The following is an 18,868-nucleotide window of genomic DNA, read 5'->3' as shown; positions in this document are numbered from 1 at the left end:
CAATAAAAAGTCCAGTCTTTCCTTAACCATATTAAAAATATTATTGATAGAGAAATGCTTTATATATGAGATCACTGGTTTTAGTCCTTGTTTTAGTCCTGGTTTAGACCTGCTTTAGTCCTACTTTAGTCCTGGAATGGATTAATCCTGGTTTTAGTCCTGGTGTTAGTCCTGGTGTTAGTCCTGGTTTAGTCCTGGTTTTAGTTCTGGTTTTAGTTCTGGTTTAGTCCTGGTTTAGACCTGGTTTTACTTCTGGTTTTAGTTCTGGTTTAGTCCTGGTTTAGACCTGGTTTTAGTTCTGGTTTTAGTTCTGGTTCAGTCCTGGTTTAATCCTGGTTTAGTCCTGGACTGGATTAGTCCTGGTTTTAGTTCTGGTTTAGTCCTGGTTTAGACCTGGTTTTAGTTCATTTTAGTTAATTAATTTGACACCCCTAATTGAAATAAGTCTGAAACACCATTAAACAACTGAAGAAAACAATACTAAAATGAAGATAAATATAATCTAGAAATATTTTTTGCAGTGCAGTTTAAGCATATACACAGTAGAGTCTGCAATCATAATATGTATAAGAGTTGCTATAGGGACAGCGTCACATGGCAGCAATAATTTTAGACCAGGAACCACTGACCTAACAATAACAACAAAAAAGGAGGAGTTATTTGTTTAGCCACACCCCAGTCAAGCTCCGATGGTTTTACAGCACTGCACCAGTATAACCAGTATACACCCAGGTGCCTGCAAAGAAACCGGTTTAGCAGCTTCACCAGTTGTTTTATAGTTGTAGTTAGTTTAGTGGAATAGTACCTGATATGAAGTGGCAAGTTGTGGAAAAAGGATTATAAGTAGAAGTAGCCATCCATCCATCTTCTTCTGCTTATCCAGGGCCGGATCACGGGAGGAGCAGTCTAACCGGGCTCTCCAGAGTGTTCCCAGGCCAGCTTAGAGATATAGTCCCTCCAGGAAGGTGTCCTAGAGGAGTCCGGAATAAATGCCCGAGCCTCAGCTGCTCCTCTACTTCAAGCTTCTCACGTGTGACTGAGCTCCTCATCCTATCTCTCTAAGGGAGCTCCCAGCGACCCTGCACCGTGTTCCATATTGTCCTTTCAGTCATTACTCAAAGCTCATGACCGTTAAGGTTTTGCATGTAGGTTACAAAACCACGTGACCTGGTGTTTATGTCGCCATATTGGAGCTCAAACTATCCATCTGGACCAATGTGTAGTATTTGTGTGCGATAAAATTTGAATTGAATAACAATGGTTTTGACCTGTGTTGCTACTGGATGTTCTGTCATCCAAACAATCTGCTAAAGGATCTATCGGATCCTGGCTGATAAAAATTACAGACAGAAGAGGATAGCGACATAAAAAGAAGGATGGAGCTCACTAAGTACAACCATCTGTGCAGTCAACATTTCATTTCTTTTGAGGGACCATCTCTAAACAAACGAAGAAGGGATTTACACAAAATGAAATGATAGATACCAAAAGAATTTTTTTCTCGTAGGTACGAAGAATGATGACCCACTTTCACCATCTTATGTCCATCATTATTCACATACACCCCATCACCAGTGAAAGCCAAAGCAAAACATTTGCTTATTTCCTATGAAAGAAGATCTAACATGAAAAAACAGATCCTGGAGGTTGGGCAAAGAGCGAGCGGTGATTAAACTAACAAAGCGCTCTGTCGGAATTAGACTGGGATCTATTCCACAACCCATGAGAAAGACTTTAGCTTTATACCTTTCTAATTACGGCTGATCTAACGAGCTGGCGATTTCGGCCAGTTTTATTTTGTTTGCAGTGTTTAAAGTCGTCATGATTATATTGTAAACTGAATCACATCATCCGGATCAACCTCCAGTATGGACACCAAAACATTAAATCATGTGACTGCGAATAGGTGAGGACAGGAAAGTATACAGGAAGTAGCAGTGTGTTAAAATGAATACTTCTAGAGAGAGAGAGAGATACTTCAGGGAGGGAAATTCTAAGGAAGATTTTAATTTGTTTCATCAGATTTCGAATTTTAAATGCTGCTGAATTTGTCCCTTTGCATGTTTTAACTCCGAGAAAAACATGTTTGAATTATTTTTATTCTGAATTTTAGGGATTTTAAGTGTTTGAATTTTGACTGTTGAATATGAGGGCTTGAATATATTTGTGCTGAATATTTAAAAGGTGAATTATTTATTCTGAATTTTAGAGTGTCGAAGCAATAGATCCAGAGTGATCCGATCCAGAGTGATCCGATCTAATTTAATAACAAGCAGGAAATGTTGTAGTGATTGGTCAGAATTATCCTCATCACAACATCATCTCTTTTTTTTTCTTAAGTGTAAACCCCGCTCACAGATGAGAAATAGGAAATAACCGTTGTCCTCCTCTCTCATCGATTCGATTGCTTCTGTCTTGGCACCTTGGATCTTGAGAAATTTTTCACTGCGAATTTCACACTCTGAATTTTAACTTTTGAATTTGAGGGCTTGAAAATATCTGTGCTGAATATTTAAAAGGCGAAAAAAGTATATTTCAAATTTCAACAACTGCAACAGTAATTCAGAATAAAAAAATCAAAGTGAAAAATTCTGCGGTATTTAAAATTCAAAATCTGATGGAACAAATCATCTTCCATAAAATTCAAATTTGGCTGCATCAAACTGTCTATATGTCACCAACACAGAACACGGAAAGCTCCACCCAAGGAAGGTTATAGTTATGGAATTACCTCTACTATTACCTCTAAAACTAGGCAAAATGTTATGTTTTATTTGTGCTGTTACTATAACAAGTAACTAATTAACAACATATAAATTGTTACTGTTTCTGTCTTGGTGAAAGTGGTTGTGAAAAATGTGTTGCTTTACTCAAAAAACTGCTTCTACCCTGCTTCTTAATCAAGACAAAGGTAAGATTGAGTGTTAAAAAGATTTATTATAGCAATTTTTAAAAACTAATGAGCATGTGATTAAGGCACTTGGCAATTGAATAAAATAGTGGATTACTGAATGATTATAGTTATAGGGTTAATGTAAGCATGAACAAAGTCTTCATAATATTCATAATAAACAATTACTATGTTTAGAATGACTCAGGCTTATTAGCTACAAAAGTATTACCTTAACTCTAGTCCCAACCCGTAATTAGAGGTCCTATATTACGCAAATTTGACTCTTGTGAGTGTTAAGCCATGTTATAATGTTACCTCATCAAAAACATACCCAGAGTTGTAGTGGTACTTTGGAAGTTGACAGTTACCTTTTACCTTTAATTCAGTTGAGACTGGCAGTTCCAGAGTGGAAATTATTTACACAATTCTAGTGAAGGGTTAAGTGTATGGAGTTTAAAAACACAGTAGAGCACTTCATGTATTCTAACAAGGTGGAGTGTTTTTATGTTTGAGAGAAGAACTCAGACTAAATATGCAGGATTTGTGTGTGTTAAACGTGTAAATGAAACAAAACAAATCCAGGTATGTTTTTGATGTGTAAACAACATTATAACATAGATAAGAAAACAGCATAATTTACCGTTAAATGCCTATGGACTCAAAATTACTGCATAGTTCATTTATATTTGGTCATGGGGTGGTCGGTCCAGGCTGGCAGGTTGGAAAGTTTTGTCTCAGTAGCGCCCTCTATTGGCCAACCCCAGGCCTTGAAAAACCCACTCAGATTCATCCCCACGGTCTCAGAGAAGGTCACACAGTACAGGTTCATCTTGCCTTTGTTGTCATTGGGGAACCCGCTCATCTTGTGGTAAGCAGCAAACACCAACTTAAAGGCATTCCAGCCAAATTTGTCCTGAAGCTGCATATGGGAAAAAAGTATAAAAGATAAGGTATCAATTAGTATATGAAAGCTGAAACTATATATTTTTGGGGTCAGTATTTATCGTGTGTACATTTAATTTGCACTACTGCGGATTTTTTGGTTATTTTTTGGCTATATGGTCAGATTTAAAAGCAGTAAAAGGTTAAATTAGTAACTTCTCTTTGCAATATAGTACATTTAGAATACTTTTTGTGGTTTAAATCTGTCCTCGCTTTATCCTACATAAATTTGTTTCAGTATATTACCTTTTATCATCTATATTCTCTACAGTGATATATCGTACTTCAGAATCTGTTATTGTGACAAGCCTATATACACTGTTTACAGTTTTAAAAATATATCAAAAGAATTAATTCAAAACAGTTACTGAGCCTGAATCATTACTAATAAATATTTGTTAATTATGGAAAAATCATGCATTATAAAAGACTAATTAAGGTGAACTTATTATTAAAGGGGCCCATATCATGCTATCTGATCTGTGTTATAATGTTGTTTCCTCATCACAAACATACATAGAGTTGTGTTTTGTTTCATTTTTAACACACAAACCCTTCATACTTAGACTGAGTTCTTCTCTCAAACAGAAAACACTCCACCTTGTGATGTCATGTCGTAATACAAGAAGTGTTCTAATGTGTTTATAAACTCCATACACCATCACTACACTCAATTGGATCATTTCTGCTCTGGAACTACCAGTCTCTACTGAATTAAAAGTAAAGGGTGACTGTTAACTTGAAAACAGCCACTGAATGACATCACAAGGTGGAACAGAGCATTTTGAGCTATTAATAAAGGATTCCTCAAACATCTGTGAATGAAACAAAACACACAACTCCATCAGTATTTCGGATAAGACTTAAAGCTCACAAGAGTAAATGTTTGCCTAGTACATGACCTTTAAATGTTACCAGTGGAACTAATAATATTGCTCGTGCACGGGTCTCCAACTTGTAGCTTGGGAGCTACCAGTAGCTCTCCACCCCCTTTCAAGTAGCTCGCCAAGGGATTCCTGAATTACACGTATTGTCCTGATTAACTCAAATTTGATGAATTAAATGCCTATTATTATTGTAAATCTATCATTTTGTTGTTCGTTTTATCTAATTGTACCCCATCTAAGTCTTGCCGTGGCTTTTATGTATACTTTATTTTCTGCAACCACTAAAATTAGTAGCTCTCTGGAATTTTCGTTTTGTAAAGGTAGCTCATTCAAGGAAAAAGGTTGGGGACTCCTGAGCTAGTGTCATCTGCAACTGTCAGTCGGGGGACCAATAGTTACACGACTTTTTGTTGTGATGAATAGAATACTCATTTGACTAAGTTAAGTTCATTATATATATATATATATATATATATTTTTTTTTTTTTAATTGGCCATTTAAAAAATTTTACTTCCTGGTTGGAAATCATGAATCATGTTAGGGAATTCTATAACATGCCCTGGACCAAATCTCCTCTAATGTACACAGAAATTATTATTTGACAAATATAAATACAAATAAGAAAATACCTTTAGTTTGTTGAAACAATGTTTAAAATGTGGGAGAATAAAATAGTTTCTAGTGTGTAAATTGTGTTGAACTTTGGCACAGAATTCTCCCTAATATGATGTCATCAATACGGTACACTCTACAATAGAACCCTCTACTTTTTGTAATATTATAATTTATAATTACAACAGCTAATTACAGTTAATCTCACTGAATTAAGTCAAAATTTGAGAATTACCAGAATCTGTCATATGCACTTTAACACTGTATTTTTAAGATGCAAGTGTTTATAATAATAATTATTTTTTGCGTTATAACTTAATCCAAAAATAATCTATACCTAAATATACTACTGTAACTATAACTGTTCTTCTTATATGCACCTTAAATAAATATCAGAAAGGATCTACTGACTCTCTGTTCACCATTGAGTGAAACAAATACATACAAAAGCATACCTGCATGTATGTCTCCAACGCAACCCACATGCTCCACTCATTCAACTTTCTTCCATTCTTAACATAATTCTCAGCACGTTGATTTCGTTTATTCAAATGCATCGCCTCGTGAGCCTGCATGGCAAGACATTACATTATCCGATCCATTTCAGTTGTTTTGCATATACTTGTGTAATCCCTCTGCAAAGAACATTAGAGATTCTACTGTACCTTGTCTCTAGGGATGTTGAACACAGTCTCGTGCACATACACAGACCACAGGTTGCATGTGGCCTCAGTGGTGTGAGAGGGAAACTCCCAGCATCCTCTCTGCTGGTTGTGTCCCAGTTCATGTATTGGACCCCACAGGCCGCGAGTCATTATTTGTTTAACATTGATCACCTCTGCAGCAGGGGCCTTGTGTGCCATTACGGGGTAACCTGCGTGCATCCAGCCTGGAAAAGGACTTCTGTTTTAATGTGAACAGAATAGACTGACCCCTACAACACCTCATATTGCATATATGTACAAACAATAGTCCCTGTGGTTTAATACGTATATAATAAGGTTAATTTAAAGATTGCACCGTTTCTGGTGGAGGCTTTGCCACCTGCTTCTCTCGATGGAGATATTATTGCTTAGCATTAAATGTTCCATAGTATGGCATTGAACTTATTCATCAACATGTGAAGAAAGAATGGATGTTGTTCAAGGATTTTTCTTAGCAAAGTAAAAACCTCTTTATTGAATAATTGCAAGATAGATGGGGTTAATGCCATACTGTGAACCATTCTGGGCATTTTTAAGGGAAAAAGCAATTTTTCTGGACCAGAAAAGTTACATAGTGCAAATAAATAGCAGCTGTAGACCCAAGGTATTAGTCAGGAGTTACCCCGCAGGATCAAGCCAGAGCATGCAGTATTATTACCATGTGAGATCTGCACGTCACAGAGAAATCGCTCCTTCCTTTTAAACTTGGGTGGGATAGCAGCCAGGTCCGCCACAGCCCTCATGATCCTATCCCAAAGAGCTGCCAACTCATCAGGACGCTCCAGGCCCCGCACCACCTCTGAGGGCACAGTCAGGATGATGTTCTCAAACTCCAGCTCTGCCCAGGGAGAGGGCGCCGTACGGAGAACAGACCACTCACTCAGAGAGGTTTCTCCTGGAGACAGAGAGGATAGAAAAGTATGAAGCTGCATCTTGTGTGGCAGATTTTGTAGGTTCATTAGGGATCAGTGGAGCTTTCAGACAGCAACAAACAGTGAGACAAGATGAAAAGTGTAATGTTGGGAGGAGTCCTCAACCAACTGGTGCTGGATCATATTAATTGGATAATTGGATATTGGATAATGTTAAAATATTAAACATCTTTTCAAAAAGATCTATAATATTTTACTTCTTTTTATAGTCTACTACTATATATGTGTTTTACTTTGAAAATATAGAATATCTGCAAACTAACCAGGTAAAAGGAAGACAATATTTAGACATATTTTTAAAACTAGGTGAGGGACTGTATGCATTTTTGTGCTGTTTTTGTGTGCTATTTTCCCTTCTATAGCTGTCTGAAAAAAATCATGTTTAGTATGGCTCCTTATGAGACAAAGGGTTGCTTACTGCTCTATGGAAAAAAAAATTATACAGTCTATGGGGAAAAGGATTATGCCCACCTGACTTGTAGTATGGAGCAGGTATGCCAACTTGCACTACAATCTTTAGTCCTTTGAACTGAGTTTTAGGAGGAGCTATGAGGTAAATGAGGCCTCCCCAAAGGTGGTGCACCAACATCATCTCTCTGAAGTAATTGGGAACCTCTCACAGGCATTTGGGGCTCTCTTTACAACAGCAGCATTGAGTCGGTCAGTCTGACAGCCAATCTGCACCTGGTGAAGGAAACATAAGAAGGAGTTTACAGTGGCTGTATTTATACAAAGAAGAAACAGTGCATCACTAAATGTGTAACTCTACAAATACTTTTTAAAAAATATATTTGCAGAAATAGTTACATACAACAGGTCAAAACATCAGACCCATGATAAGACAAACTGAGGGTGGCTAGGCTGAGGGAAGACCAGTTGCTTAATAATTTCCCCCAGAGGGGAAACCTTGATCTACTTTTAAGCATCATTCATCAGATTTTATTTCACATTCACTGGGTGTCTACTATAAATTATATATTCTGTCTATCAAATAGGGTAACATTAGCACTACTACTAAAATGCTTTAGTTTTATTAAGAGCTTTACAATTTTGTGCATTGTTCATTCACTCAATAGGACCACTTAATTACTCCAATCACTCACTCACCACACATTCATACTAAGCAAGGTGGTAAAGTGTCTTGCCTAAGGACACAGCGGCAGTATACTCTCTAGAGCGGTCTCCCATCCACTACTAACCAAGCCCTGACCTGCTTATCTTCAGAGATCAGTATATATTGAATTTTGAGCGTCATAGTCATGTCCACATAATTTCCCTTGCGGATCTAGAAAGTACATCTAAGTCCAAGTCTTACCTTCCATCCCTTGTTGATGATTTCAGCTGGCATGGACATATAGGTCTTCATCCCAGGAGACAGATAGAGACCTGTACTAATCCACTCCTCTCTATCTGCAAATTAACATTTAACATTACATTTTACCACTTTCAATTAATCACAAATATACCTGGAGTTGTGTTTAAACTCCATGCACTTTCACTAGAATCATTTAGGATGATTTCAGCCCTGGAATTGCCAAATTCTACTGAAGTGTAAAAGGACGTGTTACCTTGAAAACTACCACTACATGACATCACCAGGTGAAACAGAGGACAGTGGACTTTGGTTGATGTAGACAAATTAATAAAAAAGTTTTACTCAAACATGAGTGAATAAAACAAAACACAACTCCAGGTATATTTTTGAGGAGGTAACACCATTACAACATGACTTAAAGCTCACAAGAGTCAATTTTGCAATAGTAGAAAACATACCCGCAGTGTCTACATCAATTTTGATGGTATGGTTGTAAAGGGCTGGTAATAGTGGAATGTCTTTGATGAAACAGCTCACAAGCTCCTCTGGTTTGGGGCAGACCTTGTACAGCTCAGTTGCTAGGTTCAGGAGCAGATGGTCTTTGGGAGCGCTCACTGGACTCTGTTCAGAGACCTTCACGCAAACAAATATAAAAAAAAATAAAAAAAATTTAGAGAGAGAGAGAGAGAGAGAGAGAGAGAGAGAGAGAGAGAGAGAGAGAGAGATTGGAAGGTGAAGGCATCAGTGGTGCCCGTGGTGATTGGAGCACTCAGGGCCGTAACCCCCAAACTGGAAAAGGCTACTGCAGATACCAGGAAAAAACAACAGACATCTCAGTCCAAAAAAGTGCAGTACTAGGAACAGCAAAGATACTGTGCAGAACTCTCAAGCTCGCAGGCCTCTGATAGAGAAACCGAGATGGATGAGGGTGAGCGAGACCAACCACCGTGGAAGACAATTTAAAGACAATGAAGACAATGAAGCAAATAATCAGAAATAGTTCATCTCATTAGGTCACTCTTGGAAAAGCGATTGTTAATCTTAATGAGATGAAATAAATTGAAATAAATCTGTCACTTGCTTCTCAAACAATATCATATCCTTGGAGACAAGCAGGTGGCAGACTTCACCAAAGTTACACAGTGCACCTTTAACAGCTTTCTTATTTCATTGTGTGGTAAAAGTATATTGTATTTCTAAACTTAGTACCTGTGGAATTCCAGTCTCTTTCAGGATTTTGGTGAGCATGGGCACTAGCTGCAGATGTGAACAGCATTCGTAGTTGTTCATGTGCAGGATATGGGCACAGTCACCTCCCAGTTTCTTTAGGCACTTTTCCTCATGTGGGGTTATTTGTTTGTTCTCAGCCACATGTTTAGCGAAGCGGTACAGGAGGTAGCGGAAGTGGTAGTTGTCTTTGATCACAGTGGCGGGGTCTGGGGTTTTGAAAAGACCCCCTCCAACTGTTCCAGGCAACAAAGTCAGGCCCATGGGGTTCAAGATCTTGTTTCCTTTAAAACAGCATACAGAGAGTCAATAAACAACTATTGATTTTTATTTCATCAAGTTGGATATTAAAGGGCCCATATTACGCACTTTTCTGATTTACGTTATGATGTTGTTTCCTCATCACAAACAGACCTAGAGTTGTGTTTTGTTTCATTCACACATGTTTAACACAAACACCCTGCATATTTAGGGTGCATTCTTCTCTCACACGTCATCTGGTAACACAGGAAATGCTCCACTGTGTTTTTAAACTCCATACACCTTAACTAGAATAATTTGGATAATTTCAGCCCTGGAATTGCCAATCTCTACTGGACAAAAGGTAAAAGGAGCTGTTAACTTGAAAACTACCACTACATGACATCACAAGGTGGAACAGAGCACTTTGAGCTTTGGAGATGTGAACAAGAGACTAAATAATAAAGAGTTACTCAAACATGTGTGAATGAAACAAAACACAACTCCAGGTCTGTTTCTGAGGAGGTGACAACATTCTAAAATTGATTACAGCTCACAAGAGTTTGCGTGATATAGAACCTTTAAATAGCTTTTATTATTTGCCCTGTACTTATTTAACCACATATAATTAGTTAGTAAATTAGAAGAGGATGAACCTGAAAACTCAGTGAGAGAGTTTTGCCCTGGGTGTGTCTGGGCCCAGTACCAAGCATGTCCTCCGATCAGCAGGCCTCCTCCTTCAGCCACAAACTCCTGGATCTCCTTTATGTGATCTCCTCCATAGACTGTGCGCACAAACACACTCAGGCCCTTCTTAAAACCTGATTTTTGACAGTTTAACCCTGATTCTGAAAGAATGTTGAAGGCTATATTGGCTTCAACACCAATCACTCCCAGTCGGCCTTGATCCAACCAGTGCACAGCGTTTTTCCAGAAATGAGCCAGCTTCTGTGGGACAATAGTGAGATACAAAGTGAACAATTATGAAAGTAGACATTTAAATCATTAAAGGGCCTATATTACGCTATTTTCTAATCTGTGTTATAATGTTGTTTCCTCATAAAAAACAGACCTGGAGTTGTGTTTTGTTTCATTCACACATGTTTGACACACAAATCCTGTGTATTTAGGCTGACTCTCAAACAAAAAACACTCTATTCCACCCTGTGATGTCATGTGGTTATGCAGGAAGTACTCCACTGTGTTTTTAAAACTTGATACACCTTTACTAGAATCATCTGGATAATTTCAGCTTTAATAATTTTTTGCTGAACAAAAGGTAAAATGTAGCTGTTAACTTGCTGTTAACACAACTCCCAGCATGTTTTTGATGAGGTAACATTATATCTTACATGTCTTAAAACAATTGTGCATAATATAGGACCCTTAAACATCCACTTAACATGATCCAACAGATAGTACACTTACAATACCATCAGAAATGTCCACAATATATACACAGAAAAGATACAAAGATATTATATGTTTGTTTGTTAATGCATTGTGAGCATTGACATATTCAAAAGTTAAACTGTGAATAACACAAAGTCAAAGCCATTTCACTATCATCTGCATGTTCTGCAAATATTTTAACAAGAAAACTGGCAAAAAAAAACATTAAACATGTATACAAAGGTAAGTATTGGTAAGATCCCTGCAGTCCACCAACACTTACACTTAATACTTGTCCTTTATATTATCATGCAGGTGTAAATGAGCTATACTTAGAATACTAATGTATGTTCTAGTTTTGTTGCACTACTTGTAAACATTACAAACAATATGTGAATATGTTAAAGGTGCTCTGTGTAACTTTTCTGGAGGAGGGTTTGTCATCTGCTTGTCTCCATGGAGATAGTGTTGCTTTGTCTGGAATGTCCCGGTATGGCACAAAATCCACATCGTACCCATCATGCAATTATTCAATAACATGGGTTTTCATTTACTTAAAAACATTCTTGTTGTAAGTGGGCTCACCTTTCCACAGATCTGACATCTAACTTGGCCCTATGGTCTCACCTGCTGTCTCCATAAAGATAAATAAGTGTAATGCCAAGCTGTGGAACATTCCAGGCAACATCTCCATGGAGAGAGCTGGTAACAGACCTTCCACCAAAAAAAGTTACACAGTGCACCTTTAACTTCTCTCAAAACAAAATACTGTTGTTGCGCTGTTTCTTGTGTGTTTACCTCTTGTGTAGCACTTTGAGATTTGTCTGCATCATCAAAATGCATTATCATTATTATTATTATTACATACAGTATTTCCAGGCCTTACCGGTTTTCCAAACAGTCCTTCATGTGAAGCCACTATAACCCGGCCTTTTCCATAGTAGCCTCCTGCGATCAGGGTTCCTCCCTCTGGTTTGGTGGTGATGGGGAAAGACAGTGGTCCGTGAATGAAGATCTCTGAAAATGTCCCGTCACCTATGTCAAACTCAGTCACTCCCTGAAGCAAAAACTCCAAGTCATCCTTGAAGTCTTTACAGACTCTGAAAAACAAAATTATTTAATACCATGAATTATTTATTAATGCACATACAGACTTAATAACAATACATGAAAATAAAAAAACAAACAAACACTATTACTGCAAATCCTAGAAACTTGTAGAGTAACCTTTACTTTGGGAGGAGTAGGTAAATCCTACGTAATCTTTATGGCTCCCTCATTTTGTTTAAAAACTGCGTTAAGTCTAAGTCAAAATATAAAGGCACCTAGATGTGGTAAAAGTTGTACAGGTCTATCGGCCATGTGGGGGAAAAGTCCAGGGTTGTTGTTTTTTTTTGTCACAGTCCATTCCTGTATACAGTTGTACTTTCCTTTTATGCTTGTTTAGTGAACAACCTTTGAGGGCCCCCTGCAATGCCTCTAACAATGCAATTTTCTGTATAAGTGTGTGTATAAGGATAGAGTAAATGATTAAAATACCAAATTGTAAAGCAACTTTGAGTGTCTGGAAAAACGCTATTTAAGACTAATGTTTTGTTTTGTTTTTTTTTTATAACAAATTATTGTATAGATCTGTATTGCGCCACTTACTTGGCAGTTCTCCAGGATTGTGGGATCTGTGGATCTACGGCCACACACTCCCCTTCTTTGTGATGCTTAGTGAAGTAGATACCAGCCACTCCAGACACTTTGTTCCCACTAAATTGTAGCAGGACGTTGTCTCGGGGATGCTGCGATGCCCAGTGCCAGGCCTGCCCACCCATAAGCACCCCCCCTCCAGATTTCATAAACGCTACTATGTCACTTTCTTTCCCCTCAAAGTGATAGGCATCTGTAACATACACAGCAAAGTTTACAGACTATTTATAAAATTGAAAACAAAGGATTCAGAGAGGAGGTACAAATTATTTAACAATAAACCCACAGATATTATAAGAACCAGTATATTATAATAAATAACTTGAAACTAATAAAAATTCTGGTAAAAAATTGGGATACATTGAATAATTAAAGAAGGCTCTAAAAAGAACTCATACCTTTAATTATTTTGTTGATGAGGATGGTGTGAAAGATGACTTATGATTAAACAAGCTCCATGATACAAGATGAAACACATAACAAACATAGTTGTGTTTTGTTTCATTCACACAAACCCTGCATATTTAGAATTCTTCTCTCAGAAGGAAAACACTCTGTTACAGGAAGTGCTCCATTATGTTTCTAAACTCCATACACCTTCACTAGAATCATCTGGATAATTACAGCCCTGGAAAGAGTCAGTTTTGAGTAACACAGAACCTTTAATCAACTAATTAAATTAATTCAATGACTGAAACAAGACAATTGCCACTGCATTTTTATTTTTATTTTTTTAGTCTTTACAAACATGAACAGTTTACAGTTTATATGTTTCCCACTGGATTTTTGCATCTTGACATAATGTTTTTGAAGTTTTCATTTTCTAATTGGTGAAAGAGTCTGTCAGTCCTCTCCCTGGAGAAAGGTCAGGCAGGTACTGTTGGCTTGGCTTCAAACTATACATAATCTTTAATGATGTTTTTTGTATCTTCAACAGGAAACACTTTGTGGCTCCTACGCTTTCAGAGGGATTTTCTGAGATACTTCACATTCACTTTGTGCCCAGTTTCAGAGACAGCCAATCAGAAGCCCTGTTCAGGCAGTTCTCCGAAGGGTAAATGGATAGAAAATAAATGATGTTTTCAACACAAGAGGCTAGAGATAGAAAGAGTCAACAAAAATAAATGTAAGTTCATGTATTCAACAATAATCAACACTAAGATAGAAAGCACTGAGGTCAGACCTTTATTTCTTAACCTTTGCTTTTCATGTGTCAAATGTATTACAGTTTAACATTAAAAATGATCATAGTCATCGGAATAAAAGGCCTGTTATTGGGGTGATTTGAAAATAATAAAAAGCTATTTTGTGTCATCTTTTTATCTTTTAAAGTGCCATACTTGTGACATTTTCAACTTTTTTATGTCAGAAAAATAGTAGTAACATGAGCTGTTTGTGGTTGGGAGTTCAGTATACCACAGTGTCACTGCTGCAGTACACAGGGAAGAAAATACCTAATGGATTCAACAGAATCAGGGACAAAATTCACACTAAATTAAATATTTGCAGTTTAATTCCACTGAAAAGGGAAAGGACAAAGATGTCTTACACTGGTGTTGCATAAGCAGCAGTATAAATGACCCTTAGGACAGACTGACAGCAGTCTGCCTGAAAAGTCAGAAGAATATTCAGTAAGTACAAATCTTTTTCTATCTTTATTTTAAGGTTATTAATGTGGTTACTTCCTTGTTGGTTGTAGCTAGTTGTGCATTTTACTCAAATATCCTTAATATTTTGTTAATTTTAAGAAAAAGTAATTCCATTTCAAAGGGGAAGAGAAACTGAGAGCTACTTCATGGATACTGGGTCATACAAATGGCTCCCAGTTTGAAACGCTCTTCTGAAATAACAAATGTGCTCAGTTTATCTTTACTTATACATTATTGTTAATGATTAATGATAATCTTCTATGTGAAGACACTGATCATGTTAATGATTTCTCACAATAATGATCAACAATGACAGTGAGGTGGGAAACAGAGATCAATATTCAGCAATAATTTAACTTGTTAACTTTAACTAATTAACTTTATAAATCTTAGTAATTGTTAAATGTTTAAGTAGATTGTTAGCAGTTATCATCACTGTTTCTTTGAGTGCGTTTACATGCACATCACTATCCTGGTTATAAATGTAGTATCCCTGTTTCTTGACATAATCTTACAAATGCACAAGTTCAAAAATTATATATTTAATAAATCAGGAAAAACACAAACAACCATGAGCTCCTTTAGTATAGGAAGCTCGGGAGGTTTCTAACCAGTGAACACTGCACAGATCCAAACACTGTTGTACAAGTTGTACACTGCAGCAAATTCTTAATTAAAATCTTCTGCATAAATAAACTCAACTTTAAAACGTATAAACCATAACCACTATAGAGCTAGAGAGATTATAACCTTTTTAATGCAGCTTTGCACACAGTTGTTTACATTTTACAGAAATGAAAGTTAATTTGCATAAACTGAACTGATCGCTCATCTAAATCACTTATCTCAACATGTATAATGAACATATTTTTAAGATATTGTCATTTTTAAATCTATATAAATTCAAGAGTGATTAAAAAAAGAATAGAAACAGAATAAAATTACATTTTAGATGCAGCGCAATAACGAGCTGTGCTATTTTTAGAACCAGCCTGCAGATGACTCACGTAGTCCTTAGGGCAACCTGGTGCCCACAGGCACCATGTTGGTGACCACTGCTCAAGAGAGTCTGCCTGAAGCTGCTGTGATCAAGGGCCCCGCCAACCATCTCCAGCACACAATACATGGGGATCATTCACAATCATTCACATTAAGTATCATACATATTTACTACAGCGTTCACCTGGAAGCTCCAAAAAAGTAAAGTAGCTTAAAATAACAGGAAGACCAAACGTTCAGTTTCACTGCAGGGGTTCAATTCACTGCTGTTGCTCTGAGCCATCAGCAGCTCTCAACCTCCACAGTGAGCTCCTCTAGATAAGGCTTTATAAGGCTTGATGCAATTTACAGAAACTTAACAGTGTATTTGAGAGTGCATAATTAGGCTGGACGTCTGGTTGATTTTGGCTGTACTGCAATTGTAGATAGACACTGTCTGACCTCGGAGCATTACGATTTGTTCGCTCGACAGTAGGTGGGTACTTTTTTTCATTTAACCAATCACTCCTAACGAGGCTAACTGGTATATTAAGCCTTTCCCAAATCCCACAGGAAGAAGGTCAATAACATCTTGATAAAATTCACAAAATATTCTCTTTGTTCCAGCTTTAAATCCTCATTCTCGGGAATCGTTGCCAACACAGAATGTATGTCTCTTCACTGATTGGCTGGTGCCCGAACTCACACTTGGTTCTTGCAAACTGTCTAGTGTATTCTGATTCCTGATCCAGTCGCTGGAGAGAAATGAAATTGAGCGAAGGAACTTAGTGCTTTATTTTACTTGAGTTATTTTATTATCAGATGTAATAATTACTGTAAGCATTGAAAAGACATTATGACACATGTTTTAAGGAAAGGAGCAGTGCTTCTGTTCAAAATGGGGAAGCTGGTCGGTCTGTGCACTCTTCTCTCACTCCTCTGCTGGGTCTGTGCAGATGTCGTGGAGAGATTTGAGGTCAGTATCACCAGTTTGGCTTCTTGATTTGACCCTATTTTTATGCACTGACTAAGAGATCACTAAGGACATCTGGGGTTCTATTTTGAAAGCATTGATAATCAATCGATTTATAATGACAAAAAATAAGAAAATGTAACTTCTGCAGTGGTACAACTGTGAATCATTCTCAATGGTTTAATTGTACAGACTGATACAGGACTAAATCATACATACATACAAGACATTTAATGCATGGAAGGGTAAAAATTCTGTAAATATTTTTTTTATTTGATATTGTTATTTTATTTATTTATTATTATTTATTTATTTTACTTTTTTAACATGACATAACTTGAGGGCAGTGACTCATGGTTCAGGAAAAGGATTCAGACTCATGGAACAACAATAGACTTGAACTTAGACTCTTCCCATATCCTTTAAAAAAACCTTTAAAATTGTGTTTAATGATGGCTTTAAATTCAAAGTCAGCTTAAAGATGTAAAAACACCCACTGAATAACACAATAATAATAAGAATGCTCTCCATGCGACTCTGCTAAATTGACTTTTCAGAGCTTTTAAACATGTTATAGTTGTTTCCCTTGTCACTGACCCTCTTGAAGTTGAATTTGGAGTGATTTCTGCATACAATCTTTAATCGCTTATTTTCAAGACACCAGACAGATCAGTCCTCCTGTTCACCACCACCAGTACACACCCACACTCTGTACTCTTAGTTCTTCAATTTTTCTTTTGTTAGGCAGTGATACACATATAATTCAGCAGCAAAGACACTCACTAGTGTGATGTGTAGTTATCCTTCAAAGCTGCCGTTTTTTTGTTGTTATGAAGTTTATGGAGACAAGAGCTCCTATTGGGCACCACAGTTTATGAACACAGAAGTCAGTGGACTTGTTTATTTTGTAAAGTTATTTTAGATGAACATAATGATCCATGGGTGTCAGACGTAAGGACAATAATTGTTCTTTAATGACTCGGACTTGACTTGAACTCAAATCTTACTGGTCATAGCTGACTGGGATTTGAAAAAATGTAACTTGACTACAACTCTAAAAAACGCATTAAATCACAATAATGATACTTTCTGTGTACTTGGTCACTGTGTTGAGGATGCTCCCGGGTGCCTGGAGTTCTTCTACGGAGAGATGGTGCCTGACTGGGGATCTTCTACACCCAACGCTGCACGAATCTGCCAGAGATTTGTGAACAGGTTTGTCAACAGGAGTACATGATACAGCTAGTTCACTTCACACGTATATTCACTTATACTTCTTTAAATTCTGTATATTCACTTATACTTCTTTAAATTCTGTATATTCAGTTATACTTCTTTATGTATTAGAAATAATAATAATTTCTTTAGGTACCACTTTGCCACTCTGTACGATACCAAGCACCGGATTCCTGTTTACTCTGCTTATTACTTCCAACCAAGTAACGGAGGAGGCAGAGAGGAGAGATGGTTTGTGGAGCCTCAGGTTGGCAAGATTCTACACAATTCTACTTATTTCACAATATGTTAAATACTGAAACTAAAATGATACAGTATTACAAGTGATGAGAAGTAGGTTGAGTAGCCCAAAAATGTACTCAAGTAGCACCATTAATTCAAAAATAATACTCCAGTAAAAATACAAAGTAGTGATCCAAGAAAATAAAATATATATGGGGAAAGGAATTCATCTTGTCAACAGAAAACATTTGTCACTTGTAATTTACTTACAGAGGAAAGAGTTACTTACAGTAAATATGCTACCCACCTTTGTGATTCTGCATGGTACACTATAAACATGGATATTTGATACTGGTTGTTTCAGCTGGTGAACAGTAGTTGGCAGGCTGAGATGAACACCACGTCCAGGCTGCGACAGGACCACCCTGGGGTGTATCTGGGAGAGAATCAGGCGCTGTACGGGTTATACAGGGGCATGGCCAGCAGAGGGCAGCAGAGCATTCATGGGTTTCATCTTCTCAGTTAGAAGCAATACTGTATTGAAAGGCCTCACAATCAAGATAGTGTATTGTTTTGTTGTAATTGTTAATCACTATGGCAACAGTTGTCATTTTTCCTCATTCTGAAAGCAATGTATTGATAACACCTAAAACACTTGGGGGCCAACTGCAGCCCAGGGACCACGTGACAAGTGTGATTTGGCAGTAATAAACATGTAGTAAATAATTATACATGGTGAACTTACCAAGCGCTAACTTCACCTTAATTAGCTTTAGTAAAGCATGAAGAAAGACTTAATTCATAAAAAACAATAGTTAATTAATAGTAACAAAATAGCTCATTTAGGCTTCTTAATTAACAGTTTGCTCATTAGTAATTAAGTCTTTCTTCATGCTTTATAAGGTGTAGTTGTTTTAAGTGTTACCCCAAAGTGATTTGTTTTGAAGTTTCTATTGCTGCTGTAGCC

At 37.1% G+C, this 18,868-nt stretch overlaps 1 protein-coding gene and 1 pseudogene across 1 annotated transcript; one reads left to right on the top strand and one right to left on the bottom strand.

The window, feature by feature from the left end:
• Window positions 1-2,968: 2,968 nt before the first annotated feature.
• LOC110175553 (TRPM8 channel-associated factor homolog) lies at window positions 2,969-15,536 on the bottom strand (annotated as a pseudogene).
• Window positions 14,352-18,573, top strand: LOC129407228 (endonuclease domain-containing 1 protein-like). The gene is made up of 5 exons (XM_055147789.1): window positions 14,352-14,474; window positions 16,344-16,446; window positions 17,558-17,658; window positions 17,812-17,926; window positions 18,266-18,573. The coding sequence occupies exons 2-5, from the start codon at window positions 16,369-16,371 to the stop codon at window positions 18,425-18,427; spliced, it is 456 nt and encodes a 151-aa protein (XP_055003764.1). The 5' UTR covers window positions 14,352-14,474; window positions 16,344-16,368; the 3' UTR covers window positions 18,428-18,573.
• Window positions 18,574-18,868: the final 295 nt, after the last annotated feature.

This window comes from Boleophthalmus pectinirostris, unplaced genomic scaffold (assembly GCF_026225935.1).
Source record: "Boleophthalmus pectinirostris isolate CB_2022bp ecotype Guang Dong unplaced genomic scaffold, ASM2622593v1 HiC_scaffold_9, whole genome shotgun sequence".
Taxonomy (NCBI): domain Eukaryota; kingdom Metazoa; phylum Chordata; class Actinopteri; order Gobiiformes; family Gobiidae; genus Boleophthalmus; species Boleophthalmus pectinirostris.
This window is presented reverse-complemented; position numbering and strand designations above follow the sequence as displayed.